This window comes from Solea solea, chromosome 18 (assembly GCF_958295425.1).
Source record: "Solea solea chromosome 18, fSolSol10.1, whole genome shotgun sequence".
Taxonomy (NCBI): Eukaryota; Metazoa; Chordata; class Actinopteri; order Pleuronectiformes; family Soleidae; genus Solea; species Solea solea.
The window spans coordinates 10796735-10817153 of NC_081151.1; the positions used below are offsets into that span (position 1 = coordinate 10796735).

The following is a 20419-nucleotide window of genomic DNA, read 5'->3' on the forward strand; positions in this document are numbered from 1 at the left end:
TTTTGGTTGTGATAATGATTCTTTTTCTGCTTTCTGTAATTGTTGGGTGTTGTTTTAATAATTGTCACAAATAATTGACGGTGGAAAACTGCTGAAATTGGAGTCAAAATATTCCTGACATTATTTTCTGCAAAAGTAGAAAAAGAAAAAGAAAAAAAGTATTCCATCTGACAATGGAGAAAAGGGACTATGACAGAGAGAAGAAATGAGCCAAGTGGGGACAATGGGTGGGGAAGACAAAAAAACTTAAGTAGTCAGGAAGTGGATAGAGAGAGGCTAGCAGGAAACATGAAGCCGTGAAGCTGTGCATTCCACAGTTTGAATGCTGTGGAATGGCTGAGCATCTGGAAAGCTTTAAAGTGGCGGGGGATGACACAGAGGAGGAGGCTAAATGAGCATTTGCTAAAAATTAGACCATTTCAGCAGTGTGACATCTCCATGACAGACAAATTAGATAAAATGGTGTGGGCAAACTTGTGTGAAAATGAAGCAAATAAGGCTGAACTTCTCCTTTAGCAATAGTTGATGATTAAGAAAAGACATGATGTCATAGACAAGAGAGTAGGGGGAAGTCTGAGCAGAGTGCTCTGTGCCTTCCTGCACACCCAGCTCAGGAAGTTGAGGCAGAAACAGAGGGAGGGCTGACACAGAGAAACACATTTTCCCTTTGCGTCTGACTTTTTCCTTATTCAGTCCTGCTCCGACCAACGGTACAGAGAAGGAAGGGGGAGCAGAGAGAAGGCGGGGTTTCTGATGGAGCGCAGAGAATTGACGGTTGAACACTGAATCTGTGGAAATATGATGGAAGCCAGCGTTATTTCCCAGGACACTGGGTGAGTTTGAGGGATGTGTGGCGTTGTAGTAACTGAAAATAAAGTGCAGGAACTGTTTGTTTCTGCTGAGGTGAGAGAATGTTGTAGCTGTAGCAGAGAAGAGGGTGAGTCGGGGGGTTGAAAGTCAGAAAGACAGCCCAGAACAGGAAAAACAGATGTGATGACTCAACGACTAAGATATAGGTCACTGGCTTGTCAAAGTTTATGGAATATCGTGTTTTCATGTTGTCTAAACAAATCAGATTTCTTACATATAGACTGAAGAGAAGATACACTGATCTGTTTTCAGTTGTTGGAGAAATGATTGAGCCTTTTTGAGTTGAAGAATGCAAGAGGTTAAAAGTTGACGCTAACCACTGGAAAAAGGCAAATCAGACTGTTGGATGGCGTGTAGTGGGATTTGAATGTTCATAGTCATGAGTGTATATTAGAATATTTCAGTTTTTTTAGGTTAAACCTCTTAGACTTAGATGCTAAGACAATATGTAGTTTATGTTTCTCTTTGTTGCAGCCGCCCTTACTTGTTGGACTTAGTGCTAATAACTAACAATATGTGTGACAGCCTTTCGTGTTTTTAAGTTTAATTGTACAAACCCCAAACTAAACCAAATTATTGTGATGACATTTTAATGCCTTGGTCAAGTAAAGTCAGTGGTAAAAGTTGCAAATCTTGTACTGAGCCTCGATAAAAGTGCTTAACTATTATCATCAAAATGCAATTAAAAAGACGAAGGTGATGCAGAAATATGTGAAAAATGTTGTACTTATTTAGTAGGATTAGTATGATCAATTAGGATACAAGTAGAATTTCTGCCATCGCCTCTTGAGACAGAGCTAATTTGAGCTATTTAAAAGATAGTTTGGTTATTAAATATCTGTATGTATTGAGCTGTAACGTATAAAATTAAGTTAAGTACATCATCCTCAATTTTTGTACTTGTAAAATATATAGTTTCTTTCCACTTTTTGCTGCAGCAGAGCATGCTGTTCACTATGGAACATTATGAATATTTTATTTTGGCTTCTCTCCAACTATAATCATAATATGTACATGATAAATACTGTATGATTCCCTGGTGTTAGAAAACAGATCAGTTTACAGTGACTGAAATAAAGTACCACTTTATCAGCATCGGGATGTCCGTCCAGAAATGTTTTCCTGACAACTGCAGTTTCTTTTGCTGACCAGTCAGCAATATTCTCCCTTTGAACATCTGTGACTGACTCTAGACTCTCTGTTAGTTGAGTTAGTCATCCATTAGAATGTGACCTCATCTGAACTTAAAAAGTAAACAAACGGACTTCTATATACAGTCATTTTTTTACTGCTTTATCCCCCATTTTGAGGGTCGCAGGGAGAGCTGGAGCCAATCCCAGTTGACATGGGGCAAACAAAAACAATGAAGGTGAATTAAATTCCTTTGTGCTGTTCAAGGCAGTGACAACTGACGCTCTTTTAATAAGCAGCCTCTCTGTTACTCTGAAGAGTAATAGTATTCTGAATACACTCTGGGTTCACTGCAGCAGAAAGTAGTTCTAATAAAAACTGTAAAGTCTGTGGAATTGTCATTTAGCTGGGGTCAGGTAATAGGAGAAAGACTGGGGCAATAAAATCAAAATCTCATTGGCCAGCTTACACTTAAGATATGTAGGGGTTCTGTTTTGCTGAATCACTCAATGGTGATACATGTAAACGGATATTATTATTTTTTTTAAAGTATTTTTATTTAATCCAACTATTTTTTTGAGGCGTGGTTGTATGGGGTACTGAAAAGAATACAATATCAATACAGCAATAGGATACCTTTCTTGGACTGGAAACTGAAGTTTGATTCACACAGTAAACTGCTAACTCCCCTCACCAAATTCCATAGAGAAAATAGGCTATTTAACATCACCGCATATGGGACTTGTAGATCCACTGCTGTCTCCATCAGTGAGTTCAAATGTGTTATTTTGTGACCAAAGTTTTTAAAATCCATCATTCAGATTTACCCAAGTGACACAATCTTACCAAACAACACAGCAGCAGTCCAACAGCTCCTGTTTCCCCCTCAAGCTAAGAGTGTAGTTTTCTCGATGGACTTTGGTGTGGGGGATTAAGCAGTTAAAAAAACTTCAATTACCTGCTAGAAAACAGCAAGATGAAGCAGCAAACTGATTCTTAAGATAAACTGCACTGACAACTGATCACTTTCAGGTATTCAAGCCAGTATTTGCAGGCACTAGCTGCTGGCTATGCGGACCTAACGAGGATCATGAGATCGACTGTGTTGGTTTCTCACAATAAAGGAGTATTTGTCTTTATTCTCTGTTCTCGCAAAAACACACATAGTTTAGTTGCACAGATAAAGCAGAAGCTTTAGGAACACACATACGTTCTGATTGTGATGCAAGACAAAGTTGCAAAAGGCCCCACATTAAACTGTCAAGTTAAAATTCAGTTTGATGTAAGAGGACGTAGCATCCTGCACAGTTTGTTTAATTGAGGGTGATGGGTCGGGTTGTGGAACATATGTTCATGGATCAGTCTGGATTTGACTTGGAGGTAAATGTGGGTAATGGGTCGGGTCCAGTACAGAGTTTTGGGGCCACGGGCTGGTGCTAGATACATGCAGGAATCTGAATGTGAACTTAATTGTTGCTAATGTGAAATGTGTCATTTAGAGTGATAAACCCACAGACAATACCGACACCTTTTAGATCATTGTTTACCCACCACTTTCATCAGTGTCACATGCAGCAGCAGAAGCAGCAGCAGCTGATGGTTGTTGTCACTGACTGTTGTCACTGCAAGTCCAAAAAACAGACAGAAAGATTTAGAGAGTTGCAGTTTTTTTTTTTTTTTACAGATTTGTCTTCTGTAGGACACGGTGAGAAGACTGTTTCTGGAGCAAACTGAAGTTGAGTCAAAATACAAGTCCTTCACTCGATTCCTCATCTGACATTTACCCTTCTTTTCTTTTCAAGCCCTCTGACAGAAGCACTCGATACTCCATCCATCCCATCATCCCCTGCACTCCCTCAACCTTCCCTGACGCCCAAACTTCCAGCCAACCCAGGTCGACCTAAACCACAGATCCCCTCTCGACCTCCACTACCTCCCTCCACTCCTCCGTCCCTCCCTCCTCCTCTTCCACCAGTTTCTAAACCTCCTCTCACCTCCAGCCACTCTGTCCCATGTCTTCCTCCTCCTCTTTCCCCAACTCCAGTATCTCCTCCCCGGCTGTCTATGCAGCTAGTTGTCTCCTCCGATTTAACTCCATCCTCTAATCCGAGTCCACTCCATCCTCAGCTTTTAACTCCCACTGTCTCACCCTGCATCTCACCACTACCACCACCTACCCCCCCTGTCATCCCATCAGTCTCTTCAACTCCTCCACTGCTGAGTCCTATAGATCGCCTGGTTGGGAGCACCACAGCATGGCAGCTTAAAGGAATCAGCCAAGACCAGATTACCAGTGTCCTGGAGAAGGAGACAGCTGGGGTGTGTGGTTTGTTTTTTTTGTCTCAAATCTTTGAATACCAAGTAATATTCCTGGATAAATGTTTCAGATTTGGATGCCTTGATCTTTTTTGGTACAAATTGAAGACAAATATCTAAAACATCTGTTTAAAGGAATTGTTTTTTTCATCTGTGCTGCCAGTGCAGGGACCCAGTGTCAAACATGGACACTGTCTCTCTCACTGAAACCAAGGAAAAACAGATGTTAGCCACATAACAAATGGCTCATTTAATATAATCTGTGTGTTTAAGTCGATGATATCTTAAACATAAAATTCCAGCCTTGTTTGTACCAGCATTTTATGTGTCCTTTTATGTGTTCTCCACTCTGACTTCAACCACTCTTGTTTGCAGGCCTTCCTGGTTCACAGCACAGAAGAGGAGGTCATGACGCTGTCATTACGCCTGCCCGATGAACAGGGGCCACAGCTCATACACAGTCTGATGATCAAACAACACAACACATGTATGTCCTCTGTTTCTGAGAGTTGCTATACATGCTGTAGATAGTGGAGACAGAAAAACACAGGATTTGCAAGCATGAGCACAGCTAACATGGCGGCACAATTAATGATCAACTCTTAAATTGCTTTGTCTCAGTTGTCCACCTGGATGCTTCCTCTCTGGTTTTTGATGACATCCTTAAACTTATTTCGTTTTACTGTGCCAGCAGGTAAGCAACATAATCACTCTTCATGCATGTGTGTTTATAAAAAAGGAGAGACAACGCAAATGTATTACATCAAAATATTGAAACTCACCCTGAACACTGGCTTCTTGAATCCTATCAGGGACATCCTAACCGTCCAGCTGAGGTTACCCAGGGCCATTACCACGGCAACTACGAAAGAGGAGCTGGAGGTCATCTCTGCTATGGGTGCAGGTACATACTGTAAATCTACATCATTACTATAGTGATAATGTCTCATTGTTGTGGCAAAGAAGAGGACAGGATATGGTTGAATGGTCTGGAAAATGTACTTTGTGTTATAGGTCCAGTGTGTAACATGGATAGTGCTTCATTCAAGAGCTTTAATATATATACATTTTCAATTTAGTAGCTTTAGAATAAGCCTTTCATACATACTTGCATCATGCCGTCTTGCATCACTATATTTCTACAGCAGCATGAAGTGAAAAACAGCCAGAGTGTGGGATTGTGATGTTTTCTATGTAATCAAAAAAGTGCTACATTTATTTTGGTATTCAAAGTTCACCAACTACAGTTGGGAAAAGGAGGGGGAGTTTATTACAGTGTGCAGTCTCATGATAAGATATCACTATTTCTTTCACACTAGACCTTTAAGGACGTCTTAAACAGCAGCTGAGGAATGATAATAAAACAAGACACAGATGGGTAACAGAAGAACAAACACACAAAATTAGACAAAAAGACGAGCAGAAGGTCAGAGTGATGTGATGAGCACAAAGCAAAGTTTTAACACTGGCTGCATGTGTTGCAGATTTCTGGACGTCTGATTTGAATCAGAAGGACCAGGACGTGGTTTTGGATCAAAACAGTTGGTATTTGTATGTCAACCCGGTCACTATAGAAGAGAGCCCAAACAAAGGCCTGACGTCCCCCTCTTTCTCTAAACTGGATACAATCACAGATCAAAACACCACCTCCTGCTCCCTGCAGAATGGAGAAGCAGCACTGAAGGAAAACCCAGAGGACAAAATTCAGAATAAGACCATAATAAAGCCGGAGATTAAATACAAACGCCCCCCACCCCGACCACCGAGCCTAAGCTTTGGGTCTGGGATGGGCCTCCTCTTCTCCTCTCCTCCTCCTCACAGTTCTTCTTCTGTACCTCTAGCTGCCGTGAGAAAAGAGGAAGGAAGGGCAGGAGGAGGGAACAGAGAAGAGAGGAAGTCAATGTCACCATCACCTACTCCATCGAGGCCTCCTGTTCCCCTGCAGAGCCGAGCCGCTCCCCCTCTTCCTCCTGCTCCTGTCCGTCGTACCTCGGCCAGGAAGAGCACTGAGCAAGAGGTAGGAGAAGGGACGGAGCGAGAAAGGGGACAAAATCCTGCAGGGAAAACAGAGAAAGGGGGGGGGGGAGGAGACAGGGAAGAGGAGAAATTAGGAAGTAAACCAGGTCTGCCGAGTGAGGACGCACAACAAGAGAACAGTGGCAAAATGCAAGAGGAGGTTAAACAGGACAAAGAAAAGAAAGAGAAGGAGGACGACAAAGAGGAAAAAGAGCTGAAAATTAATAAAGAAGGGGACAAGCAAAAATATGGTTCCCAGTGTCCGTCATTAGTGAAGAAACCGTCTCGTCCAGTCCCTCCACCGAGGAGAAAACCATGTTCACCTGACGCACCTGTGTGCCTTAGCCAGGCTGCAGGAGGAGGATCAGCAAATCAGAGTGCTGGGATGAAAGTGGCCCCTCCATCACCAGCGAGGAGGCCCGATGTTTCACTTTACTCACCACAAGGAAGTGCTGTGATGGCAACCGACCCAGACTCCTGCTCGACCAGTAGTGCAGAAGAAGATGGAGAGCTGAACCAGGAACATGAAGAAAATCATAGGTAGGTCTGGATTAAGTGGCAGGTGCAAAGTTTTGCTTTGTTTTTGGGGTTAAATTACATTTTTCCTTGAATTTAAGCAAAACTATAGTTTAAATTAGCATAGCCCTGGTTTCCGAAATAGGAAAAAGGGATTGTTCAATTTCAGTTGGTTCTTGGATAATTGAAAAAAAAAAAATGAACACAAGGATGCATGTTCTTTCTGTGTGTGGGGGGGGGGGTATTCTCCAGGTTCTCCAGCTTCCTCCCACAATCCAAAAACATGCAATATGGAGATTAGGTAAATTGGTCACTCTAAATTGATCATAGGTGTGAATGTGAGAGTGAATGGTTGTTTGTCTCTATATGTGGCCCTGTGATGGACTGGCGAACTGTCCAGGGTGTGACCCCGCCTATCGCCCCTATGTCAGCTGAGATTGGCACAGCACCCCCCCGCGACCCTCCTGTGGAGGATAAAGTGGTAGAAAATGGATGGATATATATACATATATTAAATAGTCACCAGGTGGTTTCCAGGCAAAAACACCTCGACGGCACCATTAATAAAAGTAAAGTGATATGCCTTTATTGATGGTTCAGAATCTCTACATGGATTACTGAATCTATAGTGTGTAGCACTTCAGCCTACATGTTAGTGTAAATCATGTGACAGGGTGATGCAAATGCAGTACATTTAGAGGAAGGAAGATGCCAGAATAGCTACTTGTGGTACACCAAGAAAATCATCTCTTAGAGTGATGTGTGACTCAGGAAGTCCAGTAGGGTACAGTGTTTGAAGGAATCTCTGACTGTGTAAAAATTGACATCGAGCTCAGTTTTTCTACATCTCCTCTACACACACAGTAAAATGTAGTTTATTTAGATTGACACAATATGTAGGATGAAGGGAGTTCAATTATGGTAGTAAACAGGAAATACAAGAGTACACTATTCTTAGCTCATTACCAGTAAGTGAGGTTGTGATATGACAGAGACTGAGAGACTCCTCTGTAGTTTGCGGCCTGAAATGTTGTGATGAAAAACTATTCATTAAGTTTGATGCAGCACAGAGAATCAGTCTGGAATCTTCATTAGGTTTTTTCTAGCTTCAACTATAGCATTATCAGACTTTACTGACAGACAGTACTGTAGAAGTATGGTTTTAGTATCTTGAGAATGTCACACCAAGTCGATGCATTGTAAAAGTGTAACACTTGGAAACTGACTGACATTGAAGTTCCACAAACATTAGCAATGATCGCTAATACTGCTATCGCTACGTTAGCAATATTGTTTATGTTTCAGTTTAAATATTTAAGTTATTTGCTTTTATTTTGTAGTCTGTATATGTATGTACAGTATATATACTGTATATACATGTATGTGTATATATATATGTATATACAGTATATGTATGCCCACTGCTCGTCTAAACATCTAATATAAACATACAATTTGATAATATGCAAAAAAATTTAACAGATGAACTGCTAGCTCTTTACAGTCAGTTGACTGAAAGTGTCTGCTCTCTAAAAGTGTGACGTGTGTTGCGCATTTAACACTAAGGATGTACTAGTGTCAATGTAACACATGCATGGGAGAAGAAAAAAACTAAAGACAAATACTTACTTTTATTGGTTCTCTCAGTCGTCCAGCAGAGAGCCGCAGTCCCAAAGCAGTAGTGAAGAGAACCCCGACCACCATCATGTTGGACAAAGCCCGCTATCGCCTGTCCACCGTCATCACCGGCCTCATCAGCCACGAACGACGCCTCACACAGCGCATCGTAGAACTGGCCAGGGATCCTCTGAGCTACTTTGGTAACCTGGTGAGTGTTTCAGGGAAGATGCACACGTTCAACACCATGTGATGTTTCCAGGTTTCCCTGAATAACAGCATCACAATCTAAAACAAACTCACCTTTGTAGGTAAAAGAGCACCGCTCTTTCACTTTGGAGACCATGTCAAACCACTCCTCCACCACTGAGCTGCTACAGGAGATCAGACAGATGATGACACAGCTGAAGAGTTATCTTCTGCAGAGCACTGAGCTGCAAGCCATGTTGGAGCCACAGCATCAGTATGCACAAGACAAACTAGGTAAATTTACCAATTTTCTCTTAATTTACCATGTTACTCTTTTGTGTCGTGTGGGACTTAGTGCTTCACTTTGAAAATGAAAGTGCAAATTAGGTTAAACTAGGTTAAAAAACACAAGAGTGATATTGATATGGTGTAAATAACACACCTATAAGTAATGCAATTATAGTGTTAGATCAATAATAGTGAAGCACCAGCTACTCTGAGGTGGTGGGAGCAACCTGAATGTGTGCACTTGACCACTTTCATTTCAAGAGCAGTTCTAAACACCACAAGCAGAAGCTGTGGTGGCTTGAAAATCACATAAACACAAGGTACAAAGGTTTGTTTATTGCTGATGCTCTACTGCCCCCTACAAGTACAAAAAAGGACGGTTTGCACTCATTTCCCAGCTTTTTTAATCATTATTCTTCTTTTCTTTGAAGATACAGGGTGCAGTGTTATAACCACTGTTTATTTAGGGAAATTTGACTGAGCATCAGGCTCTTAAACATTTAAGTTTAGAGTGTTTTTCCCTCTTTTCATTATTTTATATACATACAGCATATGCTGAGTCAGTTACAATGTCCTTCAGATGTGCACTCAACTGGTGTATAACTTTGAATGACAGCAAAAGTCTATCAATCTATGCACTCACTTCAGGCTCACTCCAATCACTCTAGAATGACTAAGTCTTACAGAAAAGAGCTATTCAGATCCTCTGATGTATGTATGTGTGTGCGTGTGTATGTGTGTCCATGCAGAGAGTATAGTAGAAGCTGCACTGTGTAAGAGTGTGTTGAAGCCAATAAGGGAGCCAATTTACCAGTGTCTGGAGAAACTGCACACGAGTGACACCAGCCTGAAGCAACTGACACAGAACCAGGTAGAACACACCAGCTTTCACACTGAAACAGTGTATTAACAAGTTCTGCTAATGTATATGTAAAAAACAAAAAAACTGCACATAATACTGTGTAGTAAATTAGCAGCAACAGTAGCAGCTGTGATGTTACTCTCGTGTGTGTTTGTGTGTGTTGTTCTGTCAGTCTGTTGTCCTAGGAAGCACCACCACAGCACTAGGAATAACCACCGCTGTTCCAGAGGCCTCTGCCATGGAGAAGATCAGCATCAAACTGAACAAACTTCATTTGGAATATTCTCCTCAAAGAAAGATTGACCTTCTGCTGAAGACCTGCAAGATCATCTATGACTGCATGTCTGTCAGCAGTCCAGGTCTGAACCACCAACACTCATTTAGCCTCATACACTACATTATTATCACAGAAATAAACATTACTTAAACATCCACATTACTCACCATGAGATAAGATTGTTGTTGACATGTGGTTGTTTCATGAATACTTAACACGTATAGCTTCATCATGAGCATTCCAGCCTGGAAGAGAGACATTAACACAAACACAAACACAGAGAAAGCCATAGATATTACATGACAGCACACAGTTGTTGATCCACTGCTGCCTCCATCAGGAACGTAAAAAGTGATATTTTGTGACTTTGGTGCTTGAAATCCTTAGTTTGGTTTTACAAGAGTGACAGAAACTTAGTCAGCAGCCATCAGTAATTCCTGCGTCTACAGGAGCTTAAATCACTGATGATGACTATCTATGGACTTTGGTGCAGGATAGTGAACGGATTACAAATGATAGTGTCTTCTCAGAAAAATAGAAAAGCAGCATGCATTTTCTAATGATATCATTGACATAAGCAGGAAAAGATTTTAGGAGTTGAGATTTGTTTTTCATGGTATCATTGCGGGTAGCTATGTTCTCCGTGAGGGAGAACACCTGATAACTTTAATCTCTTGAAAAACCGTAATATCAACTGCAACTGGATCTAAATATCCGACATATTGAAGACACTTAAAATACCTTTTTATAGACATGACGTATTCATGTGTTCATGTGTGTTTAGGGCGGTCCCACGGTGCTGATGACTTCCTGCCTGTTATGATGTACGTTCTGGCCAGAGCCAATCTGTCCGCACTGCAGCTGGATGTTGAATACATGATGGAGTTGATGGACCCATCACTTACAATAGGAGAAGGTGGAGTACACTGAAAAATTGACTTTACCTTAGTTTACACTTCACCAGTTGTTGATGGATCTGTGTTTATGACATGATGACCAATGATGCCTGTGTGTCTGTAGGTTCCTACTATCTCACCACCACCTATGGGGCTCTGGAACACATTAAGACTTTTGACCAGCAGAGGTCAGCAACACGACAGCTCAGCAGAGAGGTTCAGGATTCCATCCACCGCTGGGAGAGGAGACGCACACTCATTCAGGAGAGGACAGCCCAGGGATCTGTGCGGGTATACACACACCCACACTTACACAGAGCCGGCCCAAGGCATAAACGAACTGAATTGCTGCTTGGGGCCCCTAATCACCAGGGGGCCCCAATAGTGTGTAGAGAAAAAAAACAATGCCATTGAACTGGTTTGCTCGATTAATTCAAGTTCAGTCTCACCACACTTATGGCACTTTTCCACCACAGTCCCAGCACAGCTTGACTACACGACTTTGTATGGATTAGCGCATGTTTTCAGGATTTTTAGGTCTTTTAAGTTCTTGTCTTTAAAATGATCTACAGTTTGGCATTGTTCGGCTTGTGTTGGATGTTGTGCACATGATTTTTCCAGTGACGACACTCTGACCAATCAGTTGCTGGCAGTCTGTCGACGTCATACATAGTATCGGCTCAGCTCGCTTGAAACCTCTTCAGAGCAGGTACTAAAAGTCGCACCGTGGCTGGGACTGTGTAGTGGAAAAGTGCCATCAGTGCTTCACTTTGAATATAAAAGTGCAAACTAATATGAGCCCACTTTTGAGATTTTCTGCCCTCTAAGGTTAAAAAAAAACAAAAAAAAACACTGGTTTGGTGTAAATAACATAACTACAAATTAATGCAATTTATACTGTTATGTTTGTGTCAATAATAGTCAAGCACCGGAAACTCCAAGGTGGTGGTAGGGGGGCCCCAAATAAAATTCTGCTTAGGGCCCCATAAAGGCTTGGGCCAGCCCTGCGTACACACACATATACACACACACACACACTAAGATGGAACAGCTTTTATACTGTACATGTACTTACTCTGTCAAATAAATCAGTATAATAAAAATGTATTGTAATAGTGTAGTTAACATGCTTCTTTGTGTATGTGTTCTGTGTAGGACTTTCTGACAGTGTGTTGTCCTGAGATTGGAACCAACCCAAAAACTCTGGGTGTCCTCCCCACCACAACAGTGGAACAGCTGGCTGAGCAGTGTGCAGCTCGCTTTGAACAAGGTGACAGTCCACAGCATTAACAAATGTATTCCCCTACATTTATTCAGACAGATAACGTGGCACAACAGGGAAATAAAATGATCAATGAATAATCATGATCTTAGCACAACATGACATGTGTAATTGAAAAGGGCATAACAACGTTAGACGCTATATTTCAAAGAGTAATGTGTAAATTAATTTAACATATAGTACAGTTCTTATAACACTCTACAAGATGTGTTTTCATTTGTATGTATAGAAATGAATATTAGACTTTGACTTACTTTAAAGAGCAGGGATTCGCAAGAGAGATTTCATAAAAGATTTAATCAGTGTAGGACGACTTCTACACTCTGCTTATGTCATGCTTCCTTGTTTCACTCCCACAGACTGCTACACACTCAGTGTGTATATAGACGGTGTGAAGAAGCCGCTCGTCTCCACAGATCTCGCCCTCAGCGTTAAGAACGGCTGTCAACCTGGAGCTTACTGCTTTGTCTATCACCCTATCAACCAACCCAGCAGACAGCCCAGCCGCAGTTGCCCTCCTGACCCGCCCCCTGCTTCGCCTCCTGCTTTGCGCCCTGCTCCACCCCCTGTTCCACCCCCTGCTTCGCCCCCTGTTCCGCCGCCTGTTCTGCCGCCTGTTCCGCCGCCTGCTCCGCCGCCTGCTCCGCCGCCTGCTCCGCCGCCTGCTCCGCCGCCTGCTCCACCTGCAGAAAGCATCTTCGCAGCTGACGAAGCCTCAGTGGAGCCAGAGACAGAGGAAGAGAGTCTGATTAGCTTGTAAATGCTCCAGCTGTATCACTACGGCAACCATTGACACAGTGTAAATTCAAAAGGCCAGACCGACTTATTTCCCTACATAAACATATAGAGTTTTCTCAAATGGCAACTTTTTTTTTTACTTATTTGTTAAGTTGACAGCAGAAATTAAATTTTGTTCATCTCACAATTGATGCAACATGTCTACATGAATTACTTTACGGTGATATTGTGAGACTGGACAAATTCAGGACACAACAGAATGAGTAATGCACACTCTGCTACAGCTACAACATTCCGTCACCCCTAATATAAAGTGGATGTTTATTATAGTTATGGACTTCAGGGAAAACTAGAAAATGTGCATTTCTGCTGGCAGAAAATGCTGTGTGAATGCTGCGATCAAAGGCAGATGAGATTCCCTACCCTGGTTGCCATGGTAACTTACATGGAGAACAAAATCAGTGGGGGGAACATGGCAGAAAAAGCTATGTAAAAGCACAGACACTGATACCTGAATGGTTCAAATTGGCTGAGAGATGAAGAAGTTAGCAGTTGAATAAGGGTTAACCTAGAAAATAAAGACTGGAAAACAACTGTGTGGATGCCGATTCAGCATCTTATATTTTGTGAAGTGTCTGTAAATTTCTGCAGCAGGATAATCAAGACTGCATGACATCGCACTTAAAAAATGTATTGTAATAACAGATAAATAAGTTTGTACTCAAAAAGCACCAGTGTATAGTAGAAATAATGGCGGATCCACCCTATGCAGTTAAACATTGTAATGCTCATTTTGTGGAAACTGGATTATTTGTTTTTAGATAATATATATATTTATATTCAAAACTTCAGCAGCGATAGGACAATTAAAAAAATGCAGGTAAGACAAGTTTACCTCTCAACTTTGAAATCACTACTCAAAACTCACTTATTTGCAACTGCTTTTCATGTGTGAATAATGCTGTTTTTATATATGGTGTCTTTTTTTTATTATTTTGTAATGTGTTATTTTAATGTGTAAAGTGTGATATCCTGAAAAGCACTCTACAATTAAAATGTATTTTTTAACCTGATGACGTGTTATAGTCATGCCATGCCATGTTCATAGATGTACGCAATCCGCTCCACAGTAATTATTGAAAAGCCCGTAAATGAAAATGTTACGCAGTTAATTATTCAGGTAGACACCTTGTCAAACCTCGTTCTCCACTGACGCACATTTCTGATACTGCATTTTGCTTTGAGTGGGACTGTGACATATGTGTTTATGTGAAGGGATTTCATTTGATCGCGAATTTCCGTCTGAAACTGCAACTTACGAAACAACTAATTTGTAAAGATACATTTACGGTTTTGAGCTGCTGACTGAGAGGCTGCCATGGCAACTACTTGGCAAGTTTTCCGCTTTCATGGTCAAGCATTAGGGTTTCTACTAGAGCTGCAACTAACAATTGATTACTTTCATAATCAATTAATGAATCTCGATTAATCGAGTGCTTTTCTGGTGAATATCAAACCTGGAAATGATGATGTTCAGTTTTAATGATTTCTTTGTTATATGGAGCAAAGAAATCAGAAAATATTCACATTTAAAAAGCTGAAACATCAGAAAGCTTGTTTTGATTATTGGAAAAACAACAACACTCAAACTGATTATCAAAATAGTCAATTCATAATAATTAATAATATAAAGAATAATTGTTGCAACCCTAGTTTCTACCATTTTTAATGAAATGTCTACGACATTCTAATGGGCTCAGCTGCTTCTTTTCAATGGGGGAACAGCAGTCAATGGACACAACAGCACTATTTGCATACAGAAGAAGACCAAGACACCCAATTAAGGCATCTGAAAAAAGACAGGACAGTAATAATAATCTGGAGAAATGTATTTAAAACAGCCTAACAGGAGACCATTAAAAACTAGATGTGTCCATTGACTTTTTTAAATGTGATACTCCTGCCTCCGAGTCATACAACAGTGTGTGGATTCCTACGGAAATGAAACAAGACAAGACGTGAAATGGAGTTTCTGCAGTTTGTTAGAATACAGGAAGCTTGTTACCGTTTAAGGACCTCATTATATTTGGTGTTGGAGACAAGGTTGTGAGGACAGGAAGCAGGTGGTTTTAACAATGGCTCTGCGACGTATTGACTTCAAGGAGTAAACAAGCCTCAGATAAGTCCAGGTGACCTCACACTACACGTTGTCTCATCAGAATCACTGTCAACACCCATCTGTGGCCTCATCACTGAATTCTGAGCGCGTTTTTTTTTTTTACTGGGGTGAGTTTTGTGCATGGTTTTTGAACCAGTGCCCAGTGTGCAATATAAATAGTGTAGTAAGCAATGAGGTATAAAGGGTTTATTTCTGCAGGGCTTTTTTTAGTAAAAGCATGTTTTCCTCACAGCGTTAGTGGTTTTGTGAGCTTGAAACAAACTTGTTTTGCCAAATGTGTCGTCTGATTAGTTATTATTATTATTATTATCTGTTGCACTATGACACTATAGCTGTAACCGCAGCAAGACACACTCAGTTACACACCCTTTAAACAGCACACATTGTGTTGCAAATGAAGTAAGCACTAGTGTGCTAAATAATATACACAAAAAAACAACTTATGAAGAATGGGTAGTCTGATAACAGACAAAAGATCAAATCTAAATGAACAATTACCTAAATTAAACTAAGATGAGTGGAGACGCTGCAGGTAGTTAGTAGGTAGGTAGCTCGTTTCTGGTTACTGTCACTGTTTTGTTTCTTTTATGATTGTGTCTGGCTTTTTTAACATTGTGTTTTGTAGTGTTCGTTGTTCTTGCTTGCCAAATTGGGATCAACCTTTATAGAGTAAATGGTCTGCATTTATATAGCGCTTTTCTAGTCTTGATGACCACTCAACAAAGTTTTCCCATTCGCCATTTACTCACACTTTCATACAATGCATCTATGTGCAGTACATTTTCTGTTATACATCTTTCATACCCATTCACACATGGGGTTAAGTGTCTTGCCAAAGAAACATCGGCAAGTAGACTAGTACATATAGAGCCGGCAATCGAACCCACAACCTTGCAGTTGAAAGACGACTTGCTCCACCACTGAGCTACTATAATCGAGTCAAATCTTATAGAATTAACAATTTAATGTCGTGTTTCCACCGGCTCTACCCTGGCCTTTAGTAGTAGTAGTAGTGGTAGTTGTGGAAACTCCAACAATTACCAAGGAAATGTCTAAAATCTCAATATTTAACGGCGGAGTCTGGTGTATTTAGCGACAGCACCGCTGATTGCAAGTGGCGAGCTGCACTAACCCTTCCACTGTATTTTAGTCCAGTAACTGTGTCAGACGGAGTCTGTGCTCCGGTCATGGAGGAAGTCCTGAACAAATATTTTCAATAACTGATTCTAGTGATTTGATTCAGTTACACCGAAAACAACTGCTTAAGTCACTAGTCACTCGTTTGTGAGTGTGTGTAAAACGAAGTCCCCGCAGTTTCACGCAGCTGTGCAGTGATGACTCCGTCCACGTTGAGTGGGTACTTTTTTTGTAGTAAAGATGCAACCTAAACCGTGCCGTGTTGTGCCGCGTCAAGGCGAGCCGGGACCATAGTGGAAAAGGGCTATAAGTGTCTGTGTGAGGAAATATATAAAGATCCACTCTATGCTGTCAAATTTTACATGCTCAAATTGTGCAAGCTGGATTGTTTGCGGTCAACTAGATGTATTTATGACGAAGAAAACAGTCCGCATCAGTATCTGGATCACCACCACTACCCCTCAAAAAAAAGCAGGTTCTTTCAGCTTCAGCAGAGTGTGAATGAATTCATTCAATGACTGGGAAACAATCACACAGACACACACACACACACACCAAGCATTATAATGATTCTCAGTAATAAGATGCTGGGCTCTCTAGCACAGCAGAACATCTTTCATATGGGACACTAACAAGCCAGGTTTGATGTGATAAGGGGTGTGTGTGTGTGTGTGTGCTTATGTGTATGTGTGGGTGGGACTGAGGAACAGGGGGTTAAAGTACTCCAGACCAATGTATATAAGTATGTAAGGCAAGAAACTGGTGGTTCTCACATACGTGTATATGGCAGAACAGCAGTGACACAAAAAAGCGCAAGTGGAAACTGTCCGTTTCTGTTTGAGGGAGAGAAATAGAACAAATTAGATAGTACCTCCGTGTGCAAAGTAGTTTTTGTTGTTGTGGTTAGTTCCTGCCATTGATGGTGTTTGTTTTTCCGACTTGGATGACGGCTGATCTCTAACTTTTCAGGTCAAGCTCTGATCTGGTGCAAATTTCACCGAACAGACCAGCGCATCCATCAAAGAAACAGGTAAGTCGCCAGTTAACTGTTTGCCGACGAGCAACTTTGCATTTTTATTTTATGCAATTTAGTGATTTAAGAAGAAAAAATTTGTCAGATTTAGTTTGTCAGTTTGCAAAGAACACCATTAAGGTCTCACTGTAATGTCTGCTAGAAGTTGGTTCCAGCTCAACATGACCTGGACTAGAAATAGTTGACATTCAACAATTATTGTCCATTCCTTGCTCTATATTAAATCACAATATGCTTAAACATAAACTATTATTGGCAATGTGATTTCTATAGCCACACAATAATCCAAGCATTGACGAATAAAGTGGGTCACTGGAGCAGCATCAATGTTTCTGGTCCCTTTATGTCTTAGTATATTGGCCATGAAATTAGTTGAAGGGTGGCTTACAGAGACATTATGACATCTTATTCTGTGTAAAGTGTGTGAGATTAATGTGTATAATAAACATAAAAAATCAGTTTTGGATTCAGTCTTGCAGTCGATCTTTTCATGAAGTGAAAGACAACTAATGTATAGATTATCCTCATGCAGTACAGGCATATTTTTTTACCTATAAACAAATGGCATAATTGAAAAAGACACCAACTTAAATTTGACATTTCAGTAATTTTAAACTTAAATTGTATCTGGGCTATTTTTGACATGAATTATTGCATACTTTTTAAGTTATTCCTTTTCATTGATAACTCATGATAACTGCACAGTGCACCCATCATTTCCAGTGAGACAAAAACACATAATCACACGAGCAGTCAAGTTTCAAGTATCACTTTCAGAGGGAACATGACTACTCACAAGGCACTGTTTTCTTGATCAATAATTATATCAATGAAATTATAACAGGAAGACCAACATTGGCAGTCATACCGAGAACATAAACACTGTAAAAGCAGCACCTCATACTTATACTGTATATGTAATGAAACAGGAATGTTACTGATTTGTTTTTATGTTGGTTTGTATTTTAGGATGTGTGAACAGTTGGTTTTCCCCCGTAAGTCCTTCCTGCTGCTTTATATTTTGGGTATGACCTTGGTGACAACCGCCTTCCCTCAGCATCGACTACCTCTCAGGTGGTTACTCACTATATCTTATGAGTGCAACACAAATCCTACATAGCTGAAAGTTCATCTTTCTTTTTTTTAATTATTTACTACATTCTTTCTATGTTCTACTTATTTTTGTGTCTGTGTAGAAAAAAAATGTAATGAAGCTTAGGATATGGGGATCATGGACTGCATTTCTTTCATCACCTTATTTGATTCCAGAAGAATGGATGAATCAGAGGAGTCCAAACAACATGACTGGGATGTTCTCTTCCCTTCCATCGCCCTCCGTGATTGGAGCGTTCAAATGATGTCGGCGCCCAGCCTCAGATCAGCAGCCGACAGCAAGGCAGGACTGATGACGAAGGCATGGCTCTTTGCTCCTGGGAGGGCAGAGGCAGGGTAACTGTATTATTATGGGGAAAATACTTAGTAACACATGTCCTAAGAAAACAAACGTGTACAGCGTTAAGTACAACTTTTCACATGTGGCATTAAAATGCATCCTTAATGTGTCTCCTGTGTCCAATTACGATTGGGTCACTCAGGAGGGCGGTTTAAGTGCCTGCCTGTACACGTCCTGCTCTGACGACTAACATAACACAGGATAAGTGAAAGCATGGCTGACAGCAGGACGGGAGGAAAACTTAAGCAACCTAACAAAAAAACAACCTTATAAAATCTTCACCTGCTGAAGTCTATGACAGTTTAATACTATGTTCGCATTAGTCATTACCAGCTCAAACGCTCACTCTCCAGCACCAAAGTCCATAGAGAAAAATCAGCATCTTTAGCTCACATGTACACAGAAGCTGCTGGTCTATTGCTGCCTTGTTTGGTAAATGTGTGTCACTTTGAACATAGATTTCAAACACAGAGGTCAAAAAATAATCCAGTTGAATGTACTGATGGAGGCAGCAGTGGATTAACAACTCCTGTGTGCTATGATGAAAAATTGCTGTTTTTTTTCTGTGGACTTTGGTGCAAGGAGTGAACGATTCACAAACCAGTCACTAACGGTTGTCCAACCTTGACAAAGTGGCAACATTTCTTCAGATATCTTAGAATGTAGCAGGATTTTATTAGGTGACCCTTTCTTAAATAGCTTAAGCGTGTTTTTCCTTCTGTACTTAGCCTTAGGGAGAAAGTGTGTGTCTCAGTCTGGTTCAAAGAGATGGTGACAAGCATGGAGAAGCCAGCGTTGACTGTGTGGAAAAAAACACAGTAACATATTAAAGAAATCTATCTAACGCAACTATAATTAATGCAATTTATAATGTTACATTTGTATCAATAATAGTCAAGCACCAGCTACTCTGAAGGGGTAGGAGGGGGCCCCCACATCAAATTCAGCTTATGGCACAATGACCAATGGGCCAGCACTGTTTCTTAAAACATGAATAATCCCTTTAACAACATCTATGTTTACCATTTGATGTTAAAAATGGCTACCTGTGAAAAAGGTCTCTAATGGGACTTTGTACAGGTATGTTCCTTTCTAAACTATGTCCTGTTTGACACATGTGGAAACCAATCAGGTCAAAGTCACATCTGAAGGAATTTTAAAGCAGTAATAGAGTAGTAATAAATTTTCGGATTTAGGCAAAACAACTGTAATTTTATTTACGTGTAATTTAACATCAAAAGGGGTGAAGGGGTCTGAATCCTTTCTGTAATTGTGTTTGTGTGGTACCTGGATTGTTTTCTGGTCAATAATCTCCTGGTGTTGGTCTGAATGTTGCCAGGATGGCAAAGGCGTGGCCTTCCGAGTGGTCGTCTCAGGGAGTCGGGATGGTGAAGAGGAACATGGTGGTCGCTGATGACACAGCCTTCAGAGAGAAGAGCAAGCTCCTCACCTCAATGGAGCGACAGAAGTGGCTCAACTCCTACATGCAGAAACTACTGGTGGTTAATTCTTCAGGATGATTTAGTCTTTGCAGTATTTTTTTTTTTTACGTTACACAAACCAATTTTCTGGGTGATTGCTCAACATACCAAACACATAGGGCAGACATTATTAGTCAA

At 40.8% G+C, this 20419-nt stretch overlaps 2 protein-coding genes across 4 annotated transcripts; both read left to right on the forward strand.

The window, feature by feature from the left end:
- Window positions 1–614: 614 nt before the first annotated feature.
- Window positions 615–14071, forward strand: rin3 (Ras and Rab interactor 3). Of its 2 annotated transcripts, none has more exons than XM_058615076.1 (14): window positions 615–833; window positions 3804–4320; window positions 4693–4804; window positions 4939–5011; window positions 5130–5221; window positions 5802–6873; window positions 8497–8677; window positions 8778–8949; window positions 9693–9814; window positions 9978–10164; window positions 10867–10998; window positions 11103–11263; window positions 12134–12248; window positions 12620–14071. In XM_058615076.1, the coding sequence occupies exons 1-14, from the start codon at window positions 799–801 to the stop codon at window positions 13018–13020; spliced, it is 3372 nt and encodes a 1123-aa protein (XP_058471059.1). In that variant the 5' UTR covers window positions 615–798; the 3' UTR covers window positions 13021–14071. The 2 variants fall into 2 exon arrangements, with proteins under 2 accessions (XP_058471059.1, XP_058471058.1); XM_058615075.1 differs by having other exon boundaries at window positions 616–833; window positions 11103–11269.
- Window positions 14072–17177: 3106 nt separating this feature from the next.
- Window positions 17178–20320, forward strand: pth2 (parathyroid hormone 2). 2 transcript variants are annotated; one of them, XM_058615080.1, is made up of 4 exons: window positions 17178–17344; window positions 18317–18421; window positions 18617–18796; window positions 20140–20320. In XM_058615080.1, the coding sequence occupies exons 2-4, from the start codon at window positions 18318–18320 to the stop codon at window positions 20318–20320; spliced, it is 465 nt and encodes a 154-aa protein (XP_058471063.1). In that variant the 5' UTR covers window positions 17178–17344; window position 18317. The 2 variants fall into 2 exon arrangements, with proteins under 2 accessions (XP_058471063.1, XP_058471064.1); XM_058615081.1 differs by having other exon boundaries at window positions 18620–18796.
- The last annotated feature ends 99 nt before the right edge of the window (window positions 20321–20419 follow it).

Coding starts and splice junctions, on each gene's coding strand:
- rin3 (XM_058615075.1), top strand. CDS start 799: ATGATGGAAGCCAGCGTTATTTCCCAGGACACTGG. Junction 5,012..5,129: donor TCGTTTTACTGTGCCAGCAG/GTAAGCAACATA, acceptor GAATCCTATCAG/GGACATCCTAACCGTCCAGC. Junction 6,874..8,496: donor GAACATGAAGAAAATCATAG/GTAGGTCTGGAT, acceptor TGGTTCTCTCAG/TCGTCCAGCAGAGAGCCGCA.
- pth2 (XM_058615080.1), top strand. CDS start 18,318: ATGTGTGAACAGTTGGTTTTCCCCCGTAAGTCCTTCCTGCTGCTTTAT. Junction 18,422..18,616: donor CAGCATCGACTACCTCTCAG/GTGGTTACTCAC, acceptor ATTTGATTCCAG/AAGAATGGATGAATCAGAGG. Junction 18,797..20,139: donor CCTGGGAGGGCAGAGGCAGG/GTAACTGTATTA, acceptor GAATGTTGCCAG/GATGGCAAAGGCGTGGCCTT.